The sequence below is a fragment of the Pezoporus flaviventris genome, unplaced genomic scaffold (genome assembly GCF_033815535.1).
Source record: "Pezoporus flaviventris isolate CSIRO_AGI_PZ_B2104156 unplaced genomic scaffold, CSIRO_AGI_Pfla_v1 ptg000030l, whole genome shotgun sequence".
Lineage (NCBI taxonomy): Eukaryota > Metazoa > Chordata > Aves > Psittaciformes > Psittacidae > Pezoporus > Pezoporus flaviventris.
The window spans coordinates 4,057,411-4,082,926 of record NW_026892578.1 but is presented as its reverse complement, the minus strand read 5'-3'; the positions used below and the strand labels follow the sequence as shown (position 1 = coordinate 4,082,926).

Sequence of the window (25,516 nt, the reverse complement as noted above, 5' to 3'; positions counted from 1 at the left end):
CCCGGGGGATCCTACTGATTAACTTGAAGATCTGGAATTTTGCTTTCCTAAATTTTAGGTCCTGACTTTACTCTTCACCTAACCCATATCCCTTAGGACTGCAAACTCCACTAGTGCATGATCACTACAGCTCAGGCTGCCTCCAGTCTTGACATCACAAGTTAGCTCTAGAGTTAACACTGATGACCATCAAGTCCAGTATTGCATCTACTCTGGTAGGGCTGTCGATTACCTGGCTTAAGAAGTTATCCTCAATGCATCCCAGGGGTTTCCTGGATTTCCTATAACTTCCAATTCTACTTTGCCAGCAGATGTTGTTGCGCATGAAGTCCCCTATTAGGATAAGAGCCTGTGAGCGGGATGCCTCCTGTAGATGGAGTAAGCAGGCTTTGTCTACAGGCTCGGCCCCCCTTGATCAGGCAGCTTGTAGTAGACACAACCAAAAGGTTCCCTTTGTTGCTTTGGTCTCTAACTCTTAATCATAAGCTTTCAACATGCTTGTGGCTATTCTTCAGAGACAGCTCTTCACATGCTATCCAGTTTTTGAAGTAGAGGGCAACCCCTGTTGCTTCTGAACAGCTTACAGCCATCAATAGCTGCATTCCAGTCATTGATGGCTATAAGGTGGTTGGTAAAACATGACTATATCGTCTTATGATGCAGCTGTTACAGATCACCAAAACATTCCTTCTTGTGTTAAAAAATATACAAAAGAGTGTGAATGTCTCCTGATACTCAGTATATCACAAATATGAGCTCTTTGTCAGAAGTTACAAACATAGGGCTGCTGGGAGTTTACAAGTAATGGACCAGCCTCTCCATAAAGATCAGATTCATTTGCAAACCATTTATCACATACCTAAGCAAGCAATTAAATTAATAGGTAGTATATAATAGGTGTTACTCTACGTTGGAGGGAGAAAGCCATTTTCTTGATGCCTGACATGCATTTGTGTCGCACTGACAAATGTGTTTAAAAAAAAAAGAATACTCACATTGGCTCATGATAACATGCTTAAATGGGATTTGGCTTCAAGTAACCACTGAATATCATGAGATTGGTGATGAAAACATGGGATCTAACAATGCTTGTCACATGGCAGAGACTCCAGGGCCTTTTGCTGATATATTCAGCTGTCAGACATGCAGTCAGCCACCTGCCTTACTTCAGCATTCTTATTTTCTCCTGACACCATAAGCTACATATATTCTTGCTACTTATATTCTTAGCTACATGTATTCCTGGAAAAAAAAAGAAAACAAAAAAATAGCCTCGCAGTCAGGTTTTGCCTTCTCTAAAATTGTTTGGTTGTTCGTGGTGGTTTTTATTTTATTTATTTTTTTAACTTTTAAACTTTTTCTAAACTTAAAATTTAGGAAAATATAACTGGCTGTTATGAGAAGCTAGACTGCACTTGGGAATTTTGGGACTTCCAGTCTCCTTGTTTAAACATAAGTAAAAGCTGAGGAGCCCTATCCCTGATATACAGTCACCTGTGTTAATCTCTGTATCCTGGAATAAAAGCTCTTCTTTGGCTCCGTAGCAGATTGCCTGGAGAGTTTGTGCCATGACATGGGCCCTCCATCTTCCCAATGCAACTATGCAGTGTAAATGGAGACACCAAGGAACCCTGGAAGACAGCTACAAAACTGGGGTAGATGCCAGGCTCCTGGAATAGCCTACCATCAATCCAGAAAGTCTCAGGAAGAGTTTGCTGGATGCAAGATGTCATGAGTTAAGCATTTTAGGCTTCACTAATTAGCACTTGCTTTAATTTTACTCTAGGGTCTCATTTTTGCTGGAAGTAACAGCAGCTGCTGCCTCTCCAGCCTTCAATCTCATGGAGAAAAATCTCAAGAGTCACTATAAAAGGAGACATTTGGTCTGCTACTAGGCCAAAAACTTAGCTCTTTGTGAGAAACAGAAAAGCAAGGGATAATAGTTGAATTACTCACTGCCATCAACCCTCCCTGATCATCAGAGGGGCAATGGACAACCTTCAACCTCAGGAAGTTTCACTGCTTTCTCAGGAAGTTTCACTGTTTTTTGCAAGAATTTGTGTATTGCTGACTATCAGATCTAATATCAGGTTAAGTCTATTACTCTTATATCACAACATACTGTGTACATTTGGATCAAGCATCGAACCATATAGCTGTAAATGTTTAGAAAGTTTTCTCTGGTATACCTCGAGCAATGAGACAGAAGACTAACAGAAAAATTTGTGCCACAGTAATATTATGATATGTACTAGATTGGCATGAATCTACCATAAATTAGGTATATAAAGTGTAACTTTACAGTGAATGTACTTATACCATAGATTAATTGATTAATTTCACCAGTTTCATAGATATTTAGTACATACTTGTCATGGTTTAAATCCAGCTGATAACAGTGCCACACAGCTTCTTGCTTACCCCCACCACCCTTCCCTGCTCCCTGGGCAGGATGGGGAGAAGAACTGAAAGACAATAAAGCCCATGGGTTGAGATAAGAACAGTTTAATAACTAAAGTACATACAACTACTACTACTACTACTAGTAATACTAATAATAAGGGAAATTACAAGGGGAGAGAATATAAATCTTAAAGGGGAAAGGAAAACAAAACAATAAACACAAGTGATCCACAATACAATTTTTCACCACCCACTGACTGATACCCAGCCTGACCCGAGCAGTGATCAGTTCCTTCTGGGTAACTCCCCACAGTTTACGTACTGGAAACAACATGCTGTCATATGGAATGACCCTTTGGCTAGTTTGGGTTAGGTGTCCTGACTCTGCTCCCTCTTGGCTTCTTGCGCTCCTCCTCAGTGGCACAGTATGAGACTGAAAAGTCCTTGATCAGGGTAAATGCTATTTAGCAACAACTAGAACACTGGTGTGTTATCAGCACTGCTCTCAAACTAAAGCCAAAACACAGCCCTGTAACAGCTACTGGGAAAAAAATTAAGTCTATCCCAGCCAAAACCAGAACAATGCTATTGGAGCAATCAGATAAAATTTTGCAGAACTTCCAAAGCAAACTAACATCTAAAATTTTTATGAGTCTTTGCTTGGCTATAAAATAGAGTCATAAAAATATAAAAGATACTTAATGCATCATCTCTTATGTATCAAGAAATTTGTTGAGTTGATGCAAAGGGTTAACCGATGTATGGGGGGGGTAGGTCAAACTGCTTGCTTAAGTGTTACTGCTTGCTCATGCTTATCGTACTTGCAATGTACAAGGGGGTAGATCAAGCTGCTTGCTTAACAATGTTACTACTCGTTCATGCTTATCATACTCGCTGTATATGCTAGAACAAGATTTAAGGAAGAGTCTATTGTTAAGAGGTAGGGACCATGACTTTATTCCCGTCCTTTGATGCCTAGGCCGGCTGAAATTGTCTCTGTGTTTTGGACAATGACCAAGCCTCCAGGAAGCATATGTAACGACTAACAGTGAGAAGTTCAGGCTTGAGGAAGACTCATTTACTTCATCTTGATACCTTTGCCCACGACCACTAGGAGGCACTGCGCAGGCACAAAGGACTTCTTAGCTCATTATAATACAAAGTGGGAATAGGACATGAATATGTATAGGCGTGTTGTGCAACCTCATGCATATGTATAACTTTAGAGGATAAATGTAAAGGAGAAACGACAATGAAGTGCGCATGCCTTTGGAGGAGCTATCCCCCATGCGCCTCAGCGCCGAATAAAAGCATACCTACTTTACAACTTCAATGAGTTGTGGACCCTATCAGTGCATCAGAGTCACACACAGCAAAGGCAGTGAGTTAGCCAGTAGTGACCCAGCAGTGTGTGCCTGCAGCCCAGAAAGACAACCATATGCTGGGCTGCATCAAAATTAGCATGGCCAGCAGGTCAAAGGAGGTGGTCCTGTCCCTCTGCTCTTGTGAGACCCCACCTGCAGTACTGCATTCAGCTGTGGGACCCCAACACAAGAGTCATGTGTACCTCCACAAACAAGTCCAGAGGTGGGCCATAAAGATGATCAGTGGGCTGTAGCACCTCTCCTGCCAAGACAGGCTGAGAGAGCTGGGGTTGTTCAGCCTGGAGAAGTGAAAGCTCCAGGGAGACCTTCTAGCAGCATTTCAGTACCTAAATGGGACCAACAAGAAAGCTGGAGAGGGACTTTTACAAGGGCATGTAGTGGTAGGACACAGGGGAATGGCTTTAAACTGGCAGAGGGGAAATTTTGATTAGAAATCAGGGAAAAATTCTGTGCTATGAGGGTGGTGAGACACTGGCACAGGTTGTCCAGAGAAGATGTGGCTGCCCCATCCCTGGCAGTGTTCAAGGCCAGTTTGGATGCGGCTTGGAACAACCTGGTCTAGTGAAAGGTGTCCCTGCCCATAGCTGGAGAGTTGGAACTAGAAGATCTGTAAGGTCCCTTCCAACCCAAACCATTTTGTGTTCTACAAGTAGTCAAGGAATTGGATAAACATTTGATTCTCAAACAAATAATATATTATTTATGTTTTTAAAAAAGAAACGTGCAAGGAATATCAGGTAAACCTAAAATTTACTCTCTACAACTTCCTGAGAGGAGGTTGTAGAGTGGAGGTGTCTGGTTCCTTTTCTCGAGTAATAACTGATAGGACAAGAGATAATAGTCTCAAGCTGCACCAGGAGAGGTTCAGATTGGGTGTCAGGAAAAATTTCTTCACAAAGGCAATGATCAGGCATTGCAACAGGCTTCCCAGGGAAGCGGTAGAATCACTCTCCTTAGAAGTGTTCAAAACCGGCATAGATGAGGCCCTTAATGACATGATTTAGTGGAGGACTTGGCAGTCCTGGGGTAATGGCTGGACTTAGGTCTCTTCAAACCTAGTTGATTCTGTGATTATAGGGAGAGTTAACAACTGAGCAAAGCAGTAGCAGATTCCACCCAGAATAGCTATTGCAATGAAGAAAGGAAATCACTCATGTAAGATTATAATATATTCCAAATTCACTATGTCTAGATGTCATTGTGGGTACCTCAGGAAAAAATTGCTTAGGAACTTGTCATGGGTTCAGCAGTAGCAGTCATGTTTCTCCTTCTTGGTAGCTGGTGCAGTGCAGTGTTTTGACTTTCAGCTCGGGAACAGAGCTGATAGCGATGTTTTGGTTTGGCCAAGGACTTTGTGAGCCTCATGCTCTGCCAGGGAGGAGGGGAAGCCAGGAGGAAGCAGAGACAGGACACCTGACCCAAACTGACCAAAGAGGTATTCCATACCACAGCACGTCATGCCCAGGATGTAACTGGGAGTGAGCTGGAAGGGCTGGGAGACTGCAGGGTTGGAGGAGGTATCGGTCGGTGCTTGGTCGGGCTGAGGGGGGGGGCAAGTTATCGGTCTGCTGGTGCTGAGGTGTTGTATTCTCTTCCCTTGTTATTTCCTTTATCATTATTACCATTGGTGGTAGCAGTAGTGATTTGTGTTATACCTTAGTTACTAAACTGTTCTTATCTCAACCCGTGGGAGTTGCATTCTTTTCGATTCTCCTCTCCGTCCCTCCGGGAGCAGGGGGAGGGAAAGAAGGGGGGGAGTGAGTGAACGAGTTACCTGACTGGGTTTAAACCACGACAGAACTTTAACGTTTATAGGTTAACAAAAGCAAAGATCCCTACAGAATTATGTATTCCTCAAAAATCTTTGTAATGATCCACTTGTCTATGAATACTGCTTTGCACACAACACAAGGTACTCTTAAAAATGTGTAATTAAAACAGTGAAGTCTAAAAGAGGGCAACAGAAATAAGAAGATATGGAAATGTCTGTGTATGAGAGGGATTAGCAGATGAAGGGGAGGAGGGATTTATCACAGATATCTTTCACGTATTGTATTCATGAATTGCCATATGAGAGACAAGTCATATGTTAAATACCGCCATTAGGAAGAAACTTTCAGATGCCAACTTTTCTGTAATGGTAATTCTTTTATCCTTGTTGCAATGTCTGTATATTGACTATTATCTGGAAAAGACAGCCTTCTGAAGAGAAGGAAGAATGCAACCTGGTACCTTAATTTCTACTTCCTAGAATAGGAAAAGCTACAACAGCTAAAATATGTTTGTCACAAAACCTGAACCAAGAATTCCATTTATTCCCCATGATCTGGTTCAACCCATTACAGGGAGCACAGATGGGAAGTTCAGATGAGGATTAAAGCTCTTTCTACACATTGCAATGCCTTGCCAGCATCTTTAATGAAACTCCTTTTGAGATATGAACATTAAGCTGTTTTCCTTCTGGCCTGCTCTTCATCAGGAATAAAATTCTGCCCTCAGACTTTATTAATGATTCTGCTGATGAGATTCATGAGATAAAACAAAGCACAGCTCATTCCACAAAACCAGCATTTACTTTTCTAGGCTAGGAGAAACATATTAAAACTTGCGATGACAGCTAGTTCTGTTAGAAAATTAATGATATGAGGCTCAAAGTACTGATTGCATATCCATAAGAGGTTTCATGTTCAAAGGAGGAACATTTGATTGAACTGAGTTTATATTTAGAAAGGCAGGATCTGTTTCTTTCAAGCACTATGTTAGATCGGATGAATTTCTTCCAAATGCATTTCACATTTCCTTACTTTTTTCTGCAATAGTTTGCATGCTTTTGTACATCACTTAGAAAAACACAAACCCTTGAACTTTTAGAAGGCTACAAGCAAGTGTTTAAAGACCTGACTGAGCAAACTGGACCATCAATAGCTGGAAATTTTGCTTTCCCCTATTTTAAACTGAACTGAAAACACTGAAAACTGTTAATGAAACTTCAGGTGTATATTTTAGTGCTTCCAGACGTGATCGCTTTTTCCTGCCTTACAGCAATGCTCCAGTAATGGCCAGCTCAGGACACTTCTCACTGGGGAAAATGTAAGTAATTGGCTACAAAAAATGTCATAATTTCTATTGCCTAAATCTAAGGTGTTTTTTAAAATGAACAACAGCGCCTGGAGCTTGATCAGGACAGCAGCAAGAAAAATAAAGGAATGAAAACCCATTAATCAATTCAGTAATTATTTTTATTCTGATGTCTTGCACTGTAGCTTAATATTGCTGCATTTGCTAAACCCTGAAGCATGGCCATAGAGATTGTTTCAGGCCTTAGGTATGTAGCCAGCACTGATTTCCACCTTAAAGTTCCTTGTACATAATTAAAATGTTAGTTGACCAGATGCTCTAAACAAGGTATAATGTGTTTGCCTGTTGCATTTTTATATGACTGTCATATGCTGTTGCCTGGAGGAGTGTCATGAATTTACGTTAATCTTGAGCACGTGGAAGGGGAGAGGAAATGAAAATTTGTGCTGGGCTGAAAAAATTAACACCGTAACAATTGTTGCAGAGGTGTGGGTACAAACATGATCAAGTTATTCTGCAGTGTGCCTAGTCCTCTTAAATTAAGAAAATCTAGAACATTCAACAGTCTTACAGTGTCTGACACAGGAAAGGAAAACCAACCACGTAGGTCAGCTGGAATCCTGTCAGGACTAATGGAAAAGAATTTCTTCAAGTAGCTTAGGCATGTGGCCAGTTTTGCCTACTATTAAGTGTGAAATGCCCTTACTCCCTCAGAATAAAAAAAAAAATTAAAAAAAAATTTAAAAAAGTGGCCATTAGTACAGCAGGATGTCACTATCCTTAATAGCTCCCAATGCATTTTTCTTTCAATGTTTTCCCAAAACACTTTTGAATCCCTGTAGAATTTTAGCACCCACATTATCCTATGGTGGGAGTTCCACATTTAATATGTTTAATTTCTCATTTCCAGCCTGCCTTTTGCTTCCTGTTTCTTATTTGTTTATACTTGTGCTGACATTGTCCTTCACACAGAATACCTCTTCTTCCTTTCTGATGTTTATGCGAATCTTAGCGACCTCAATAAACTAAACTTTATGGCAGAACCTGAAATTATTTCCACAATTCTCAAATCACTGCTGAATAGAGATAACCAAGACAGCTTAATATGCTACCTGAGTGCCAAAAGTAGCAAAGCAGCCTCCATTGGCTAAGAAGGATAAATTCACCCAAAGAAAGAATCTCACTGACAGAATATGTTTATGCAGTAATATATAGTACTTTAAAACTATATAAAGAAAATATGATATCATATTTGACAAAGCGCATCAAATTGATATAGCATATCAAAGGTTGCTACACTGGGGTCAATTTGCAGCACTGATTCTTCACATTCATTGGGAAACACACACATTCATACCATGTGTTGGCATTGATGCCTGTGTTATAGCATCTCTTTATTAAGGAATACTGTTTGTCACATGTGAATGACCAAATCAATCTGGTACACGGATGGGGAAAGAGCTGCCACATTGTATAGCAGCCCTGCATTATGCCATTGGGCTCAGCTTTTCACATAAGCAGCGTGCTAAGTGCACATCTACGCAAGAATGACAATGAAAGACACACACCTGCAACGTGCACTAATATGCCAGATGATTCATCTCACCACCTGAAGCACATACAAAACTTACAGAGAGAGAGTGAAGAGCTTTCAAATTATTTCAATACTTTCTAATTCCTATAAAAGAGACTACGGAACTCCAGGAACCATTCTTGAGCAAGATTTTCAGCAGGAAGTGGTAGGTAGGTTTTAGTAATTACTGTTAGCACACTGAGATGGTCTCTTGTGTGTAAGATGCTGGTTTTCCCATATTTATCCTGGCAACCAGACCCAGTAGAGCTCAATATTCTCACCAAAGGAATGTCAACTGTCCCCAAAGCAACAACAGGGTTAGGGTGTGAATTAGCTAACACTAGAGGAAAATAAAATTATTTAAGATTAGTTTCACATTTCTGTAATATCAAGGAAAATTTATATAAAAAGTAAGAAATTTCAAATATTAACCTTCTTCATATGTGTGTAGAGCTGCAGGGAATATTCTTCTAAACTTGTGCTTTTTTGTGCTTGCCTGCAGTGGAAACTGTGAAGATTTGTCTGCATGCCAGGGAACAAGCAAAAGGGATGCCGAGGGAAGTGAAGCTGTGCTGTGAATTCTACAACCATTTTTATCTTATTCAAAGACATACATCTTGGAATCTGTAATCAGCTTGTTCCCTCAGAAACTTGTCATAGAGGGCAGTAATAAATCATTCAGGCATTCATTCAGTCATAAGTCCCGCTGAGTGGCATGTATCTAGAGACTGCTATGAATGTGCACACCACTAAAATACAACCGCGTTCTGAAACAAACAAATCACACAGAGAATGTCCTGCTATTATGATAATAGTAGTGCTAAATGTGTTGAAGAGAAGAACACAATTCCATTTGGACCTAAAGAAATAAATCCTTGTTATCAACATGACTACAAAGGCTGATAAAACTATACAATATAATTTAACATTTCTCCATGGGGTTTTCCATCTGAAAAGAGACTACATAGAGCACACATAGAAACTGTGACATATTCAGCTTCTTCTTCATCCTGTGTTATCTCCATAAATGTTAGTACATGTATGATGGCAATACATGTGTATTTTCAAGAGCAGGAGGGCTCTGAGCTAGCAGATCTAAATTATGAGGAATCTCTGCAAATCAAGATGTATTTGAAACTTTGCCATGCAGCACAGCCTTCTGAAGTTCCCACTGATATCCTCTCTCTTTAAATAAAAAACACACAGCTTGACTTACTTTCATTCTGCAACCGTCTAGCTACCAGGGAATGCAAGGTTTGAAGCAACTTTCCTGTTTAGATTAAAGTTCACGATTTTCAGATATTGCTAGTGCAGGACCTATTAAATTTGTGTGGTAGGTTTAATTAGTATCTCTGGACTGGGATTTCATTTTTAATATCACACACTCCTTTCCCAGTACCTCAACAAAACAACAGCAGATTGCCACAAGGTAAGAGAAGCATTATGCACTAACTAAAAACAGCTGAGGGGCATACAGTTCAGTGACAAGAGTTCATTAGTAGGAAAGGTCATTCAGGAGCTATCTGCCTCTTGTTCAGTTATGTCTTGTTCAGAGTATGCATATATTGCACACATCTGAATTAAATCCACCACTGTGTATTTTTGCCTAGGCTCACTCATATGCACAGATGTTAAAAAATGGCAGTGTGGTAATGATGTTTGGGGGGAAAGCGAGATGTTTACATTGGCAGAATTTTTAAAAACATTTTCCTGGGGAAAAAGAAGAATACACACTGGATTAGCTGAAGTTTAAATCGAGTTTCTGAATGAGGATCACTGCTTGTATATCATGAATGGAAATTAATACCCTACTATCACAACAGCGTATCTGTTATAAAGGCATTAAATAGTGTTATTATTCAATCATTTTTTAAGAGATGATGGAGAAAATGCTATTTTCTAAATAGAAAGAACAATACATTTACTGTTCACTTTTGGAGAACACAAATCGTCCAAGAACACAGTCTTGGAGTTTATCAAAATAAGTATCTTTAGTGGATACTCTTTTACAAATGTTGGTAAAATGTGGTTTTGTGGCTCTGAATTACGAAACTCTGCAGGTATACGGACTAGCAAATAGCTCTCAAGCTTTTTTAAATGAATCAACATGAAGATAACTTCTCACAGTAATATTGGACCTTACTATTAACTTCTCTTTCGTTCTGCATTCATTTCACCAATGTATTTGTTTTGCCTATGAGGTAGGTTTTAAATGTACCAACAACACTATATACAACATTGGGACTACTAGAAAAGCTGAGGAATAAAAGGAAAATGAGATTCACAGTAGTTACACCATTTATTTTATTAGGGAACTGAGAGGCATTACCATGTTACTTGCTGTAAACTCATATGTTCAGAGACTGCTAGTCATGTCCCCAAATTGTGCGCCTCCCATAGAAAATGGCAATTTCTATTCTCATTTGCATGACACATGATTTTATAGGTTACCATAGCAAAGATTAGTATGAATATCTGCTCCTGCTGAAAGTTTGACTATAGTATGAACTAAAAAGGCTGGTTCTGGTAAAAATAACAAAGTAAATCTACAGAAGACTTCATGTTTCATGGCTGAAGTCCATCCACCAGGATTGCTAGAGAGGAAAACAAAAATTTCCTGAATATTTAAGCAAACCTAAACTTCATATACCTGTTGCGGAACGGTTGAACAACCCGACAGAAATCAGAATTAAATTCATGCTTCTGAATACTAGTCAATTACAACAATAAGGCATCAAAGCAGTACTTACAGCTAGAGAATATCAGAGGGCAAGAGTGTTCATCCATTGGGAAATTGTGAAGCTGCAGCTGGCACTCAGCATTGATGGTAAGCCTATGGAGAAACTAATAATCTATTACTATACAGCAGCACAATGAACGGTCAGGGGACGAGGCAGGGAACCTTAGGTATCATGCAAGAGAATTCTGACATCCATAAGTTAAGTCCGAAAAGGAAAGGACTTGATTTGGAGATTGTTCATTGGCCACATAGGTCTTATCCAAAACAATAATAATTATCTAAAATCACAAACAATTTCAGACACATCATTAAGAATTTCTTGATACCCAGAAATCTGTGTCTATGTTTTTCTATAGATAATTCATCATTGAAGGATATGGGATGAAAACAAATATTGTTTACAAAAATAACAGGAAATACGGAATGCAATTCCACAAAACCGAAACCTCATAAGGAATCTTATGAGGAACATTCTCCACATTTCCTTAGAGTGTGAATTTAAAATTCTTTCACACCCTAAAACAGGCAAGGAAGGGGATGGAAAGGCATGGAGGGTGGTTGAACCTTGTAAACTTTCTCCTGAACACAAAACTCTAATAAACACATGACTATACCAGGGCATACAGTAGGTATCTCTCGCCATACTAATTCTGGCAATTAAGTCAGATAAATTGTTTCTGAATTACAAAGTGATATCAATGAACAATGATCATTCTTAAACGTCCATCATATTTGAAAAATCATGGCAGTCAGGTGAAGTTCCCGACGACTGGGAAAAGGGAAATATAACCCCCTTTTCAACAAGGGAGAAATGGTTGACCCAGGGAACTACAGACCACTCAGTCTTACCTCTCTGCCTGGCAAAATCTTGGAGCAGATTCTCCTGGAAGGCATGCTAAGGCACATGAAAAACAACAAGGTGGTTGGTGACAGCCAGAATGGCTTCACTAAGGGGAAATCCTGCCTGACCAATTTGGTGGCCTTCTATGATGGGGCTACAGAATGGATGGACAGAGCAGTTGACGTCATCTACCTGGACTTGTGCAAAGCATTTGACGCTGTCCTGCATGACATCCTTGTCTCTAAATTGGAGACACATCAATTTGATGGATGGACCACTCGGGGGATAAAGAACTGACTGGATGGCTGCACACAAAGGGTCGTGGTCAATGGCTCAATGTCCAGCTGGAGACCAGTAACGAGTGGTGTCCCTCAGGGATCGGTGTTGGACCGGTCTTGTTCAACATCTGTCGTTGACATGGACAGTGGGATTGAGTGCACCCTCAGCAAGTTTGCCAATGACACCAAGCTGTGTGGTTCTGTTGATATGCTGGAGAAAGGAATGCCATCCAGAGGGACCCTGACACACTTGAATGATGGGCCGACACCAACCTTATGAAGCTTAACCATGCCAAGTGCAAGGTCCTACACCTGGGTTGGGGCAATCCCAGGCACAGCTACAGGTTGGGCAGAGAAGAGATTCAGAGCAGCCCTGAGGAGAAGGGCCTCCTGGTTTTGGTTGATAAGAATCTGAACATGAGCCGGCAGTGTGCGCTCACAGCCCAGAAAGCCAACCTTATCCTGGGCTGCATCAAAAGGAGTGTGACCAGCAGGTCAAAGGAGGTGATCCTGCCCCTCTACTCTGCTCTCATGAGACCTCACCTGGAGTATTGTGTGCAGTTCTGGTGTCCTCAGCATAAAAAGGACATGGAACTGTTGGAACAAGTCCAGAGAAGGGCCACGAGGATGATCAGGGGCCTGGAGCACCTCCCGTATGAAGACAGGCTGAGGAAGTTGGGGCTGTTCAGCCTGGAGAAGAGAAGGCTGTGTGGAGACCTCATAGCAGCCTTCCAGCATCTGAAGGGGGCCTATAGGGATGCTGGGGAGGGACTCTTCATTAGGGACTGTAGTGGTAGGACAAGGGGTAACGGGTTAAAACTTAAACAGGGGAAGTTTAGATTGGATAAGTAAGGAGGATGTTCTTTACTGTAAGGGTGGTGAGGCACTGGAATGCGTTGCCCAGGGAGGTTGTGAATGCTCCATCCCTGGCAGTGCTGAAGGCCAGGTTGGACGAAGCCTTGGGTGACATGGTTTAGTGTGAGGTGTCCCTGCCCACGGCAGAGGTGTTGGAACTAGATGATCTTAAGGTCCTTTCCAACCTTAGCTATTCGAACAGCTCCTCCTATGTAAAAAGAAGGCTGACCTGAGTGGACAAAAAGGACTGAAAACTTCTTTCACAAATTAAAAATCCTTATTCACACAATCCACTGGGTCAGGTATTGCCCCTTTTTTAGCTGTTTTAGAAGAATTTTGCAGTCCATTCAACAAATAGTCTCTTTAGTGACAGCTAAGTAAGTCTAACTCCTATTAGGTAGACACCTAACTTGCTGTGAAATACTGCAATAGGACGTAATAGAAAAAAAAAACCAAACAATTAAACACAAAAGATACCCCAACCAAACAAAAAAAAACATCAAAACAAAAAATAAAAACCCCAATCCAACCAAGAGGGTATTGGAGTTGACATCCTAACCCTGAAGCTTTATCTAAAGGCTACTGAAATAAGCAAGAGCTTTTTACACTGGAGCAAGACTAAGAACAGAAGGGAACTAAAAATATCAGTAGCTTATCTAGCTATTTAATTCCTTTCTTATTGTTTGCCAAAGACTTCCTATTGAAGCCTGAGTGCAATTGCAATCATGATCAGAATATGCTTTTGCACCGAAAGGGCTGAACACAATCACTGGAGAGAATGTAGTATAAAAGGGACGTTTCTGAAACAGCTTGCTGTGTAGAATATGGCTTATGGCAAAACTCCCTTCTGAGCAATTCATCTCTTCCATAAGTAAACACATATTTTGATTTCCACAGACTTTTTTATGCAAACGTATACAGTATTTCTAATACCACAGAGTCGATGGTATGACAAAGATAGAAAAACTCTAAAAGCCTTTCCTCAAGCAATTCACCATCCAATGAGGTATTACAGAATATCTTTCGGTGTGACTTATTTGAAGAATCAAGTAATGGCATTAGCATGAATCTGGAAATATTTTATTCAACCCTGCATCTAAGTCTGATCAGAAAGGTTTCTGACAGGTTTTATGGGACTACATGCTCTTGATTTTATTATAGGCACCAGAAAGGTGAACTTCTACAATTTAGACAGACCTATTTCTCAAAATTTCTTTTTTAGAAAGACACAAGTTTGGTTTTTTTAAACTCAGCAGTACTTACGTCTGAATATTTCATACTTGTCAAGCATGGTCAGGTAAGCATCACGAAGAACACAGCAGAGGAGAACAAAGATACCACTGAAATTTACTACTACCACAGTAGAGATAAGAGAAGTTTTCATCACTGCAACTCATGGAGTGCTCACCTGAGAGTGTACAAGATCTTGCCATCATTCCATATGCGGAGGAGTTGGTTGGGGGTGGTGATCCAGTGAGCCTCTGCCGTCTTTGAGTTTCGAAATATTGTGTCTGGGATCCAAATCAAGCCAACCATGTTGCTGTTCAGAGTCAGTATTTTCATGGTGCTATTGAAGCGAAGACGGCTATCTGTCCACGTCTGGGCAAAAAATATATCAATTTGATATTCCTGCAATGAAAGCATACACAAATTGAAATCAGTTCCACATTTCCCACTATTATTTGGTGTTTGATAAGGTCTATCTGAGTGTAAAGCATCAGGATACCTTCAGGCCAATGGATCTATGCTTTCTTTTTTAGTCCCTGAGGAAATATTATTTTTTTTTACCTTTTTTCCCCTTTTTTCCCTACTCTAGCTACTTTAGAAATCAGGCCAAAAACCTCACTTGCCTTGGTCCTGTGCTGTAACAATTTCTGCACCTGCACATTCTTTTCCATTATCTCAGAAAAGTCACAGCCACAAGGTACAATTTGCACAGACTTCTTTGTTGTAGGGCAGACTGATATAAGAGGTGCAAAAGATGAACAGGAGCAACACATATAAGCTGGAGAATGGTAAATTCCCAGAGCCTTTTGGGGAGGAGGTTGTGTAAGTTCAATAAATTAATTGTTCTGTTTGTTACCAATTGTTCAGCCACTCTTTTTCAGGCCACACTACAGCAGAATTTAAAAGACATGTTCATGCTTCTTTACAGACACCTCACGTACCCCAGATGCTAAGAGCTGGGTGGTCATTAGCTTACTGCCCTGAATAGACCAATATCATAATTTACATGAATCTCATCCTTTCACTCCATGCTTACTGTTGTGTTACTGTAGGTAAGCAGTCATAGTAGGTGTAAATGCAGAAATTAAAATATACATAGACAGACAAAATTATACAGGTAAACATACAAACATGCTGTTATGCTTTTAATACCCACTGGAAGAAACTGTGTAAAAACCCAGTATTTGAATTGTGAATTCCAGCCAGCAGAGCATGGAAAAGCTCACGTTTGATTTGTTTGTGTTCTCCTTCCACTTTCCAGACTGCATTACCTGTGAACCCTGTGGAAATAGCCCTCTGACTGTGTCATGAAGGACCCTTCCAGTATCACAGGGCTGGCCACATCAATGACAAGGAAGGTGTTTGCTGATGTGTCACAAAGTCTATGCTCTGCAGCACAGGCTAATGCAAGGACTGTGGATAACTCAGAGGAAAACATCTCCTTAGCTCCCCTGGTAGATGCACTCTTGGTATATCTGAACAAAGGAAAATTTGTGGAAAGTCTGATATGTCTTTGCCTTTGGTCACTCTGAACTTGCTTTTATTGCATTTTTTGTTTGTCTTTATTCTTTAGGTTTAAACAGGAAGGGGTAAAAAGAACTGTTATTATACAAACAATACTGTATATTTCTGTATTTACAGATAGTTAGAAGAGCTTCTGTGCTGAACTGAGGACAGCGTTTATGCTCAGAGCCATCTTGTTCTCCTGCACTATCACATTTTTGGCAGGCTATCCTTCCAAAGCTGATATTATAATACCACGAAACCTAATTCACTCACACTGTAATCCTAGTCCAAAATACACTCTGGCCCTCTCATTTCTAGATGGCAAATGATCAATAGGTGCATAAGTGTGCTAGCATGTATCCAAATAACTTAGGATCACCTAAGGAATTAAAGCCTAGCCACCAAAGGTATTAAGGACCATTTTTCTTCACAGCCTATCTCACTATTGTTTTTCACTGCATTATTTTCTTAGGGAAGCTGACAGATTTAAATCTGGAGACTTTTTTTTCCATCTTGATGAGCAGAAAATTGCACACCTCCAGGCCCTTAGAGGGTAGAATATAATGTACAGAGGGCACCCTTCTTGTTCAAAAGACACCATTAATTCACCAGATTTAAGATGGTAGAGTGCAGATTTTTTTTAATTTTTTTTTTTTCTTACAATCAGGCCCGTATCATTTTAGCCCTTGAAAGTTCAGTAACAAGAGCTTGGCACATTCAGCTTCTATAGAGACAAATATGCCAGACGTGTCTATGGGTTCCTCCAAATACTGAGTGAGTTGATTTTTTTTTTTAGCTCACATGTGAGAATCAGTATTTATAGAATCAAAGACCATTTGTATACAGCTGGCTAATGACAGTGCTGTCTTTTTACAAGGCAAGTTTTTGCATGATATTCATATTTGAAATTATTTTATATGAATGCTTTATTCTGACTAAATTTAGGAGCAGCCATAATTGTCCTATAGTATATTTCACATTTTTCATATTTAGGATTTAGGATATTTAAGATTTTTACTCAGGGAAAGAAAAAAAAAAACCAAAACCAAACCCTTGAGCTCATAATCATAGAATCATAGAATCATTAGGGTCGGAAAGGACCTTAAGATCATCTAGTTCCAACCCCCCTGCCATGGGCAGGGACACCTCACACTAAACCATCTCACCCAAGGCTTCGTCCAACCTGGCCTTGAATGCTGCCAGGGATGTGTTTTGAGAAAATAGGGCAGCTAGATATGAGTAAAGTAGGCACCAGCACCATTTGGTATGTATCATTGTGGTTTCCATCCAAGTAAACTACCCTGGGTGAGAAACAGGTTACATTAGCCCAGAAGCAGGGCCATGCTAATACCACTGTCCAACCCCCATTTTGCATCTCCTTTACTTATTTCTGCAACTAGAACATGCCAGCAATGATCATTATTCAAAATACCCCTGCAATGGGCCACTGTAACTCCATTCACCTTAATAAAAAACATTTCAAGTTGAATTAAATGGTTCACAGATCTTCTGTGTTATTTAATTAACAAATGCATGTCTTTTTTTAAACTGAGATCTACAAAAGCAAAGCAACTTTTTTTTCATTAAAGTCAAAGTCATTTGAAATTTGTTTCATTGACTTTTTCAACACTTTACACCTATTTTTTTCATTTAATTTACAATATAAAGAATGTACAAACTACAAAACAAAATTTTCCCAGTAAAAAATGCCATTGAATATCTAAAATCCAATTGCTTCATTTTTATTCTATTAAACCTTTTAGAAGGGAGCGTTAGATCAGCACATCCACTATATTAATCTTTGGAACTTCTCCAGTCTCAACCAAGCAGTTAACAGGGTATTGGTATTCATATATTCAATCTACTAGGAAGGGACACTTTTGAAACTGGCACTCAGTTCTTCACTGGTAATGGAGCTAGGCCTGTGTACACTTCAGGAAAATTACCTTTATCTTCACTGACAACAGATACTCAGTTCCTAGTGAAGGCAGCAGCTTCCATATGCTGCTTTGCACAAAGCTGGTACAGTGGTCTCCAACACACAGCATCCAACAAGAAACTGCCAGAAGAAAGGTTTCTACGTTGGTCTCATATACGGGTTAACATAATATAAGAAAGAACTGCTTTTAATTTGCTAGCTAATGCCTGCTATTTTAAATCTTTATGAAATATAATGGTTGTACTAAGAGAGTTCCAGCACGACATCAGGTTTTAGTGAAATGATGCCTCAGATAAAGCAACATCCTACAACTCCAATAGTATTCTTTATGTTCTGTTCTACCACTGCACCAGAAATGTTGTAAGAAATAAAAATTTTCAATAAGATGTCTTCCCAGCGGCAGAAATGTGGAACTGTAGTCTTCATGAAATGATGCCAAGGTTACCTAGAGTAAAATGTTCTGTCACTAAGTTTTCTTGTCTTACATGCACCTAAGTTGCCACGCTACCACAACAGACTCAAGATTCTTCCTTCTTATACCACACATTCACACCATGCCTGGATGCACTGAGCAGCCACAGTTCTGAAAAGACATTCTCCTTGAGAAGAAGGGGCAACCCTAAGGGGAAAAATAGGTCTACACGTTAACATGAAAGGAAATCCTAGGGAAATCTTATTTCCTTTAGTACACTGCATATTTCTGAAATAAAAATTAAATTTCTCTGATGCAAAATTCAGTTATAAACTTGAGGGGACTGACAAAATAATAATTTATTTTTAATTTAAATGGTTTTATTATGCTTATCTTTGAAAGTAATTTCATAAAGCATGCTATATCACAGTATGCTAGAGATTGGAAGGGACCTCAAAAGATCACCTAGTCCAATCCCCCAGCCAGAGCAGGAACACCTAGATAATGTTACACAGGAATGTGTCCAGGCGAGTTTTGAATGTCTCCAGGGAAGGAGACTCCACAACCTCCCTGGGCAGCCTGTTCCAGTGTTCCATCACCCTCACTGAGAAGAAGTTTCTTCTCAAGTTTAAGTGGAACCTCTTGTGTTCCAGTTTGTACCCATTACCCCTTGTCCTATCATTGTTTGCCACTGAGTAGAGCCTGGCTCCATCCTCGTGACACTCCCCCTTTATATATTTATATACACTAATAAGGTCACCCCTCAGTCTCCTCTTCTCTAAACTATAGAGACCCAGCTCCCTCAGGCTTTCCTCATAAGGGAGATGCTCCACTCCCTTAATCATCTTAGTTGCCCTGTGCTGGACTCTCTCCAGCAGCTCCCTGTCCTTCTTGAACTGAGGGGCCCAGAACTGGACACAATATTCCAGATGCGGTCTCACCAGGGCAGAGCAGAGGGGAAGGAGGACCTCTCTCGACCTACTAACCACCCCCCTTCTAATACACCCCAGGATGACATTGGCCTTCTTGGCCACAAGGGCACAGTGTTGGCTCATGGTCATCCTGTCGTCCACTAGGATCCCCAGGTCCCTCTCCCCTACACTGCTAACAGGTCGTTCCCCAACCCATACTGGAACCTGGGGTTGTTCCTGCCCAGATGCAGGACTCTACACTTTCCCTTGTTATATTTCATCAAGTTATTCCCTGCCCAACTCTCCAGCCTGTCCAGGTCTCGCTGGATGGCAGTACAGCCTTCTGGCGTGTCAGCCACTCCTCCCAGCTTAGTGTCATCAGCAAACTTGCTGACAGTACACTCAATTCCCTCATCTAAATCATTGATGAATATATTAAATAATACTGGTCCCAGTACTGACTCTTGAGGCACTCCACTAGTTACAGGCCTCCAACTAGACTCCGCCCCATAGACTACAACTCTCTGGCTTCTCTCCTTCAGCCAGTTCACAGTCCACCTCACTACCTGATCATCCAATCCACACTTCCTCAATTTAGCTGTGAGGATGCTGGGGGAGACTGTGTCAAATGCTTTGCTGAAGTCAAGGTAGACCACATCCACCGCTCTGCCATCATCCATCCACCGTGTTATTTCCTCATAAAAGGCTAAGAGATTGGTCAAGCATGATTTCCCCTTGGTGAAGCCATGTTGACTGCCCCTCATAACCCTCTTATCCTTGATATGCCTTAAGATGGCACCAAGGATAAGGTGTTCCATCACTTTCCCAGGGATGGAGGTGAGGCTGACCGGTCTATAGTTACCCGGGTCCTCCTTCTTGCCCTTTTTGAAGACTGGAGTGACATTTGCTTTCCTCCAGTCCTCAGGCACCTCTCCCGTTTCCCAAGACTTGGTAAAGATAATGGAGAGTGGTCTAGCAATGACTTCCGCCAGTTCCCTCAGCACCCGCGGGTGCATCCCATCTGGACCCATGGATTTATGGATGTCCAGATTGCTCAACTGGTTTCTAACCCATTCCTCATCGACTAAGGCAAACCGCTCCATCGACCTGACTTCATCTAAGGTCTCAGGGGTACAGGGCTCTTCAGGACTGCCTGCAGCAGAGTAGACAGAGACAAAGAAGGCATTCAGTAACTCTGCCATCTCTGTATCTTCTGTCACCAGGGCACCCATCCCGTTCATCAGTGGGCCTACATTGCCTCTGGTGTTAGTTTTATCTGCCATGTATTTGAAAAAGCTCTTTTTGCTGTCCTTGACCCTTCTCACCAGGTTTAATTCTCAGGAGGCCTTAGTCATCCTAGCTACCTTCCTGTATGTTAAATTCCCCACAATTAAAATCTTCATCAAAATGGGAAATGCTTGATGATTCCACAATCTGTCCAGACCTGATGATATAATGATTTTTTTTTTTAATAAGGTAAACAATTTTATGAATTTGAAAGAGCAAGAATGTGAAACTAGAATATGAGAATGTTTTCCAAAGACTCCTGACAAATATAAGCACTCAGCTGAATTTCTAACTACATAGCATCAGGACTTTTAAGAAATTTTAAATTATTGATAGCTTTTCAGTAAAATGAAATCAGTTTATTTGTATTTTGTTTGATCATCTGAAAAGATAAACCCTCATTTCTGGCAGGTAATGTGTACCTGTGAGTGAAATGTATTTCCTTTCTTTTTTTTCCCTGATGATGACTAGCTTATAACCAAGGAATTTGTCATCAGTTCTTTTTTGCAACTTACCCTTAAACTAATGCATTATCTTATACAGTTAATCATGTAAAAAGAGAGTTTGTTCTACTTGCAAAACGTACTTGTAAGAAACACTCAGTTCAATCTCAAATTAATAAGTCACTTTCTGTCACTGAAAATATTTCTATCATCATCTCCAACAAGGTTATATTTGAAAGTGGAATTTTAAAATTTCTACTTGACAAGGCTTACTTAACTTCCAAAAGTAACTTCTAAACCCAAGAAAACAGATTAGGGTTTTATGTATTTCTTTGCATTCAAATTTTATATGCTCTCCTTTAAATCTGAAACTTTGCTGTGAAAAATTACTGAATGAGATGAGGAAGTGACTGATTTTATTTTTTTTCTAAACCAAGTGATGATTTAATGAGATGGCATCTTTCTGTTTTATGCTTATGTACAGAGCAATAAGCCAGAGATGATTTTTCTTTCTTCCTTTTATTTATTTATTTGTGGACAGGGAACATAATGAGTTAGCAGTATTACCTAGAAATAACTGTACAGAGTCAGGGTTCAACCTACTTGATTTTAGCCAATTTTTTACATTTTCAAATATTCCTAATGTGGTTTCATTAATGCCTTGAAAATAATCAAGCCAGAGGTGAGTTATTTGCTCCTTAACTGTGCAGGAATGATTAATAATTTGGAATACCTTGAAAGTGCTATTGTTTGAGGCATCTGTACTCACAGAGAAAAAGATATGCTCTCAACCAAGTCTTTCATTGTTTTCTCATCCAAAAGAGGAGCTCACATGCTACTGGCAATACATGAAGCTTTTCCCCTACCACGATGTATCATTTTATCTGTGGGTTAATCCTGGAAAATACAATTTAATTGGCTGTCACAGTCAGGTAATCTGTGAATGACTATGGATAATGGTATAGTATGTCCTTGTTGCTTCTGCTGCAGCCTGCTATTTTCTTCATTTTCACAATTACTCACAACAACAACGAGTATTGCCCTTGAAAAAAATGCAAGAATTTCTTGCATTATAATTTCCAGGTTCTTACTATTGCCTACCAGAAGAGGCACCATCACCTCAAGAGTCCATTTTCCTATTCTTTAGGAAGCCTTTAGGCAACTAATGTTATTTTTTCTGATTAATTTATAATTATTTCTCTAACTCTTCAAAACTGTTTAGTTTTTTAATCGTAGAGCCTATACCTTGATTGATGATGGGGTGAGACAGTCTTTGATTAAAGCTATTATTGGGATTTGCATAAGACTGGTAATCAGCTAAAACATAACTATAGAGTCCAGTTACGATTGTTCTGTGCCCTTTGCAACCTTTGTATATCACACCAACACCACCACACACAGTTTCCCGTAAGCCTGAAACTCATCTGATAAATTGTGTGAGGGATAAAATCTCCTTTAGTTGTCAAAAGGCTTGACTTCACCAAAGTGGGCAATCATTTTTATTAGTCTTACACTGTTCTGGAAATAATTATTAAGCTCCTCTTTTATACTTCAGTCCAAAGCATTCAGTATGAAGTAGGCTTAGAAAAAAATAATAATGGTAGAACCTTTTACATGTAAACAGCATCGCAGAAATGTTAAACATTATGGTTTAAAGATGGGGCATGGCACAGGGCTGTTTAGGGAAACAGGAAGGAAATGGGAGCAAAATCCCTCAAGGCTGGGTGTCCCTCTTTGTGCACTCAGCAGAGACCACAGGTGAACACACATGGAAATGTTCTTTCTTTATGCCTTTGTTATGCTTGGATTAAAAGTACAAAGAGAAGCTTTTTGAGATACTGTGTTTTAATAGGAAATGCCCCAAACATCAAAGCAACACACAAGACATCTTAGTCTGCAATTTTGTGCACTTGAAGAACAGTAAGAGTGAGTACTCTTTTCAGAGTCTGAAGCTCATTTTCAACAATACTTTTTTCCAGTCCAGATCACTGCTGAAATAAAAGTTTAATCAACAACTGAATTACCAATGATTACCCTGCAAAGGGCTGATTGATTCAGCCACCCCTTTAGTTGTGTGTGTGACAAAAGAGTGAAAGAAGAAATGGTCACTGAAATATGGGATGAGTAGTTCCCTCTTCCTGAACCAGAACATTCACGCGTCTGATAGCAAAATACCAAGAGTCATTCTGAGGAGCACTGCCCACATTTAGTTTTCCTGATTCATCATACCTTACCCTGAATATGTGGCTTAGAAGGAGAAGACCACTGTCCGTTGTCCAGTGGAACATCTTCTGAACACACTGTTGATCATTTGAAGAGGTAAAGGCCGTGCTCATGGTTAGATTTGATCTTGATGGAAATAAATATTCTGCAGCAATTGCCGCATGGTGCGTGCTGGTTGTTTTCCAGACTGCGTAGTGCATAGATTATAAAAAGTCAGGAACTACAGTTGATTCCAGGAGAGCCCTGGAAGGCTTAAGATGTTACCTTCACATTACTCTGCAACCGGTATTTGTTGTTTTTGCATCCTGTGCACAACTTGAATTCTAGTTTTAAAAATTGTAGAAAAACACTTAGATACCCTATGGGAAGGAACTGAAAGTAGCAGAATGGTCTACCATTTTCCGGCAAAGCCATTTTGAAACCTATACACTCCCATTTTGTGGAAATAATGCAGAAAGAAATAAATGAAGTCTGCTGGAGAAGAGCTGCTAAAACAAAGTGTGTATTTCATGTGCAGTGTATATTCAAAACTCTTGTGGTATCATCAAGACCAACACAAGCCTTCTTGTACGTGTCCTGAAAGTTTACCTTGTTTTCAACACTGCTTGCAATAAGCGGAGTAACACCATTAGGGCTGCCTGTAACCTTCTCTGAAGTATCTGCCAGCTCGGAGCTTCATCTCTTCAGAGGCTGCTAGGCAGCTAAGTGTGGGGGATTTACTTCACCCTATGTACAACACTGGATTTTGAGGCCTAAGGGACAGCATATAGTAGCTTACCTTTCCGTTCTCCAACAGTCTCCTTTATTTCCACTCTTTCTGCTTCTGCACCTCCTCCTCCTCCAGCTCCTATCGTTATTCCTAATAACCTCTATGAGGCAGAAGAGCTCAGAAAACATGTCCCCACTTTCAAAATATCTTTTTTTCTTAATTTGATTTTTCCCAGCAGCATTGAGGCTGCACCTTAAAAAGACTCCCCCCCCCAAAAAAAAACAAAACCAAAACATAGAATGATTAGGTTTATGGTGGTAGTTAAATATATAACTTTGAAAATTTTCCGAACTGTTTTATGCCTAGAAATACTTGGAATAACTTGCAAATTTGTGAGAATTTGCTTTGATACATTCATAAATTTACAAGCACGACGGTTACATAGAGAAAATACAATGAAAGAAGCAAAGTCAACACTCAGATTGTCACCACAGATATAACAACTATTCAGGTTAACAGTGGCAAAACATTACAGCAAGCAGTCACAATTGTTTCCATAGCTGAATGCTCTGAGTCAAAAAAAAAAAGCTCTTCTCATCACTGCCTCAGCAGGAGTCTTGGCGAAGGAGGATGGAAGCTCGCCTTCTTCGCTATAGCATTGCTTTCTAGCTGCTTCAGGAGGTTATTTCACTGATTTCTTGCTATTATAAAGAGTGAAAGACAGCTAATCTCACACTAAAAACAAAATATGCAATTATTGTGTAGCATTTCCTTTCCCTGAGTAAACATTCATTGTTTCACTGCACCTATTTTGGCTTCTTGGAGGCCAGCTGTAGTCCTGCTGTACTCCAGATAACTTCTTACACTTAATGGAAGGGCTGAACATGTTTCTCTTGGCCAATCCCCTAAAGTTCCTTCATACCTTCACTCCTTCACTGATGGATTATCCCTTCTGATTCAATCAATCGTTTCACAATCAGAAACACAGCATGAAATTAGAAAGAATGTAGCTCATTTTAGAAAAACAGCTGTAGATCTATTCTCTTTCCATCTTTTTTGGTGGAATACTCTTCATTCTCGCTGAATATCACTGCTTCCCATTTACTTTGAGACTGTACTGTTAGCTTCTGTTTCTCTTAGAGCATTCCCAGAAACATTCTGATTTCTATGATCTAGCTGCATTTCCACAGCCTCTTTTCTTAGTGTGTCAAGGGGGTCAGGGCTCATGCCCTGTTGCAGACAGGGCCTGATGAGAAGCTCTGTCTTTGATGAGCGTTAACTACATGACCTTAAACTGGGGCACTTCAGAAAAAGGGACGTCCAAAGCATGCAAGCAAGTTGCAGGAGAAGTAGAGGTGGGTGATAGATGGCAATGGGCAGACTTTTGATCACTGTTATATGGTGTGCAATGTAACCGGAAATGTGAATCAGAATAGTCACAAAAGGGATTGCTGCTGGAAGAAATTATGTTACGATTGACAGAGAAAGTACAGTGCCCAATCTGACCTGTAATTCTGTAATTTAAGGCTTTACTAAGTCAGCAGACAGGTTGCATTTTATAAGAGAGAATGGAAGGGGGTGGGCGGGAGGGAAGAGAAGAGAGAGAGAGAGATGCCAACTGCATAATTAGATATGGTAAGAAACCAAGGTTGTTAACTTGTGACTTTAGTAAGACAAATGCACAAGGACATGCTTAACTCCTGAGG

The 25,516-nt window shown here is 40.1% G+C and overlaps 1 protein-coding gene across 2 annotated transcripts in view; it reads right to left on the bottom strand.

Annotated features, from left to right (window-relative positions):
* GABRG3 (gamma-aminobutyric acid type A receptor subunit gamma3) overlaps positions 1-25,516 on the bottom strand; it is a 342,699-nt gene that overhangs the window by 157,291 nt on the left and 159,892 nt on the right. Inside the window, exons 4-5 of one of the 2 annotated variants that reach the window (XM_061459748.1) lie at positions 14,562-14,782; positions 11,190-11,272 (exon numbers count right to left, since the gene is read on the bottom strand). In XM_061459748.1, the coding sequence (XP_061315732.1) occupies positions 11,190-11,272; positions 14,562-14,782 (304 nt within the window). The remainder of the gene's footprint in view (positions 1-11,189; positions 11,273-14,561; positions 14,783-25,516) is intronic. The other variant, XM_061459749.1, reaches the window with a different exon arrangement.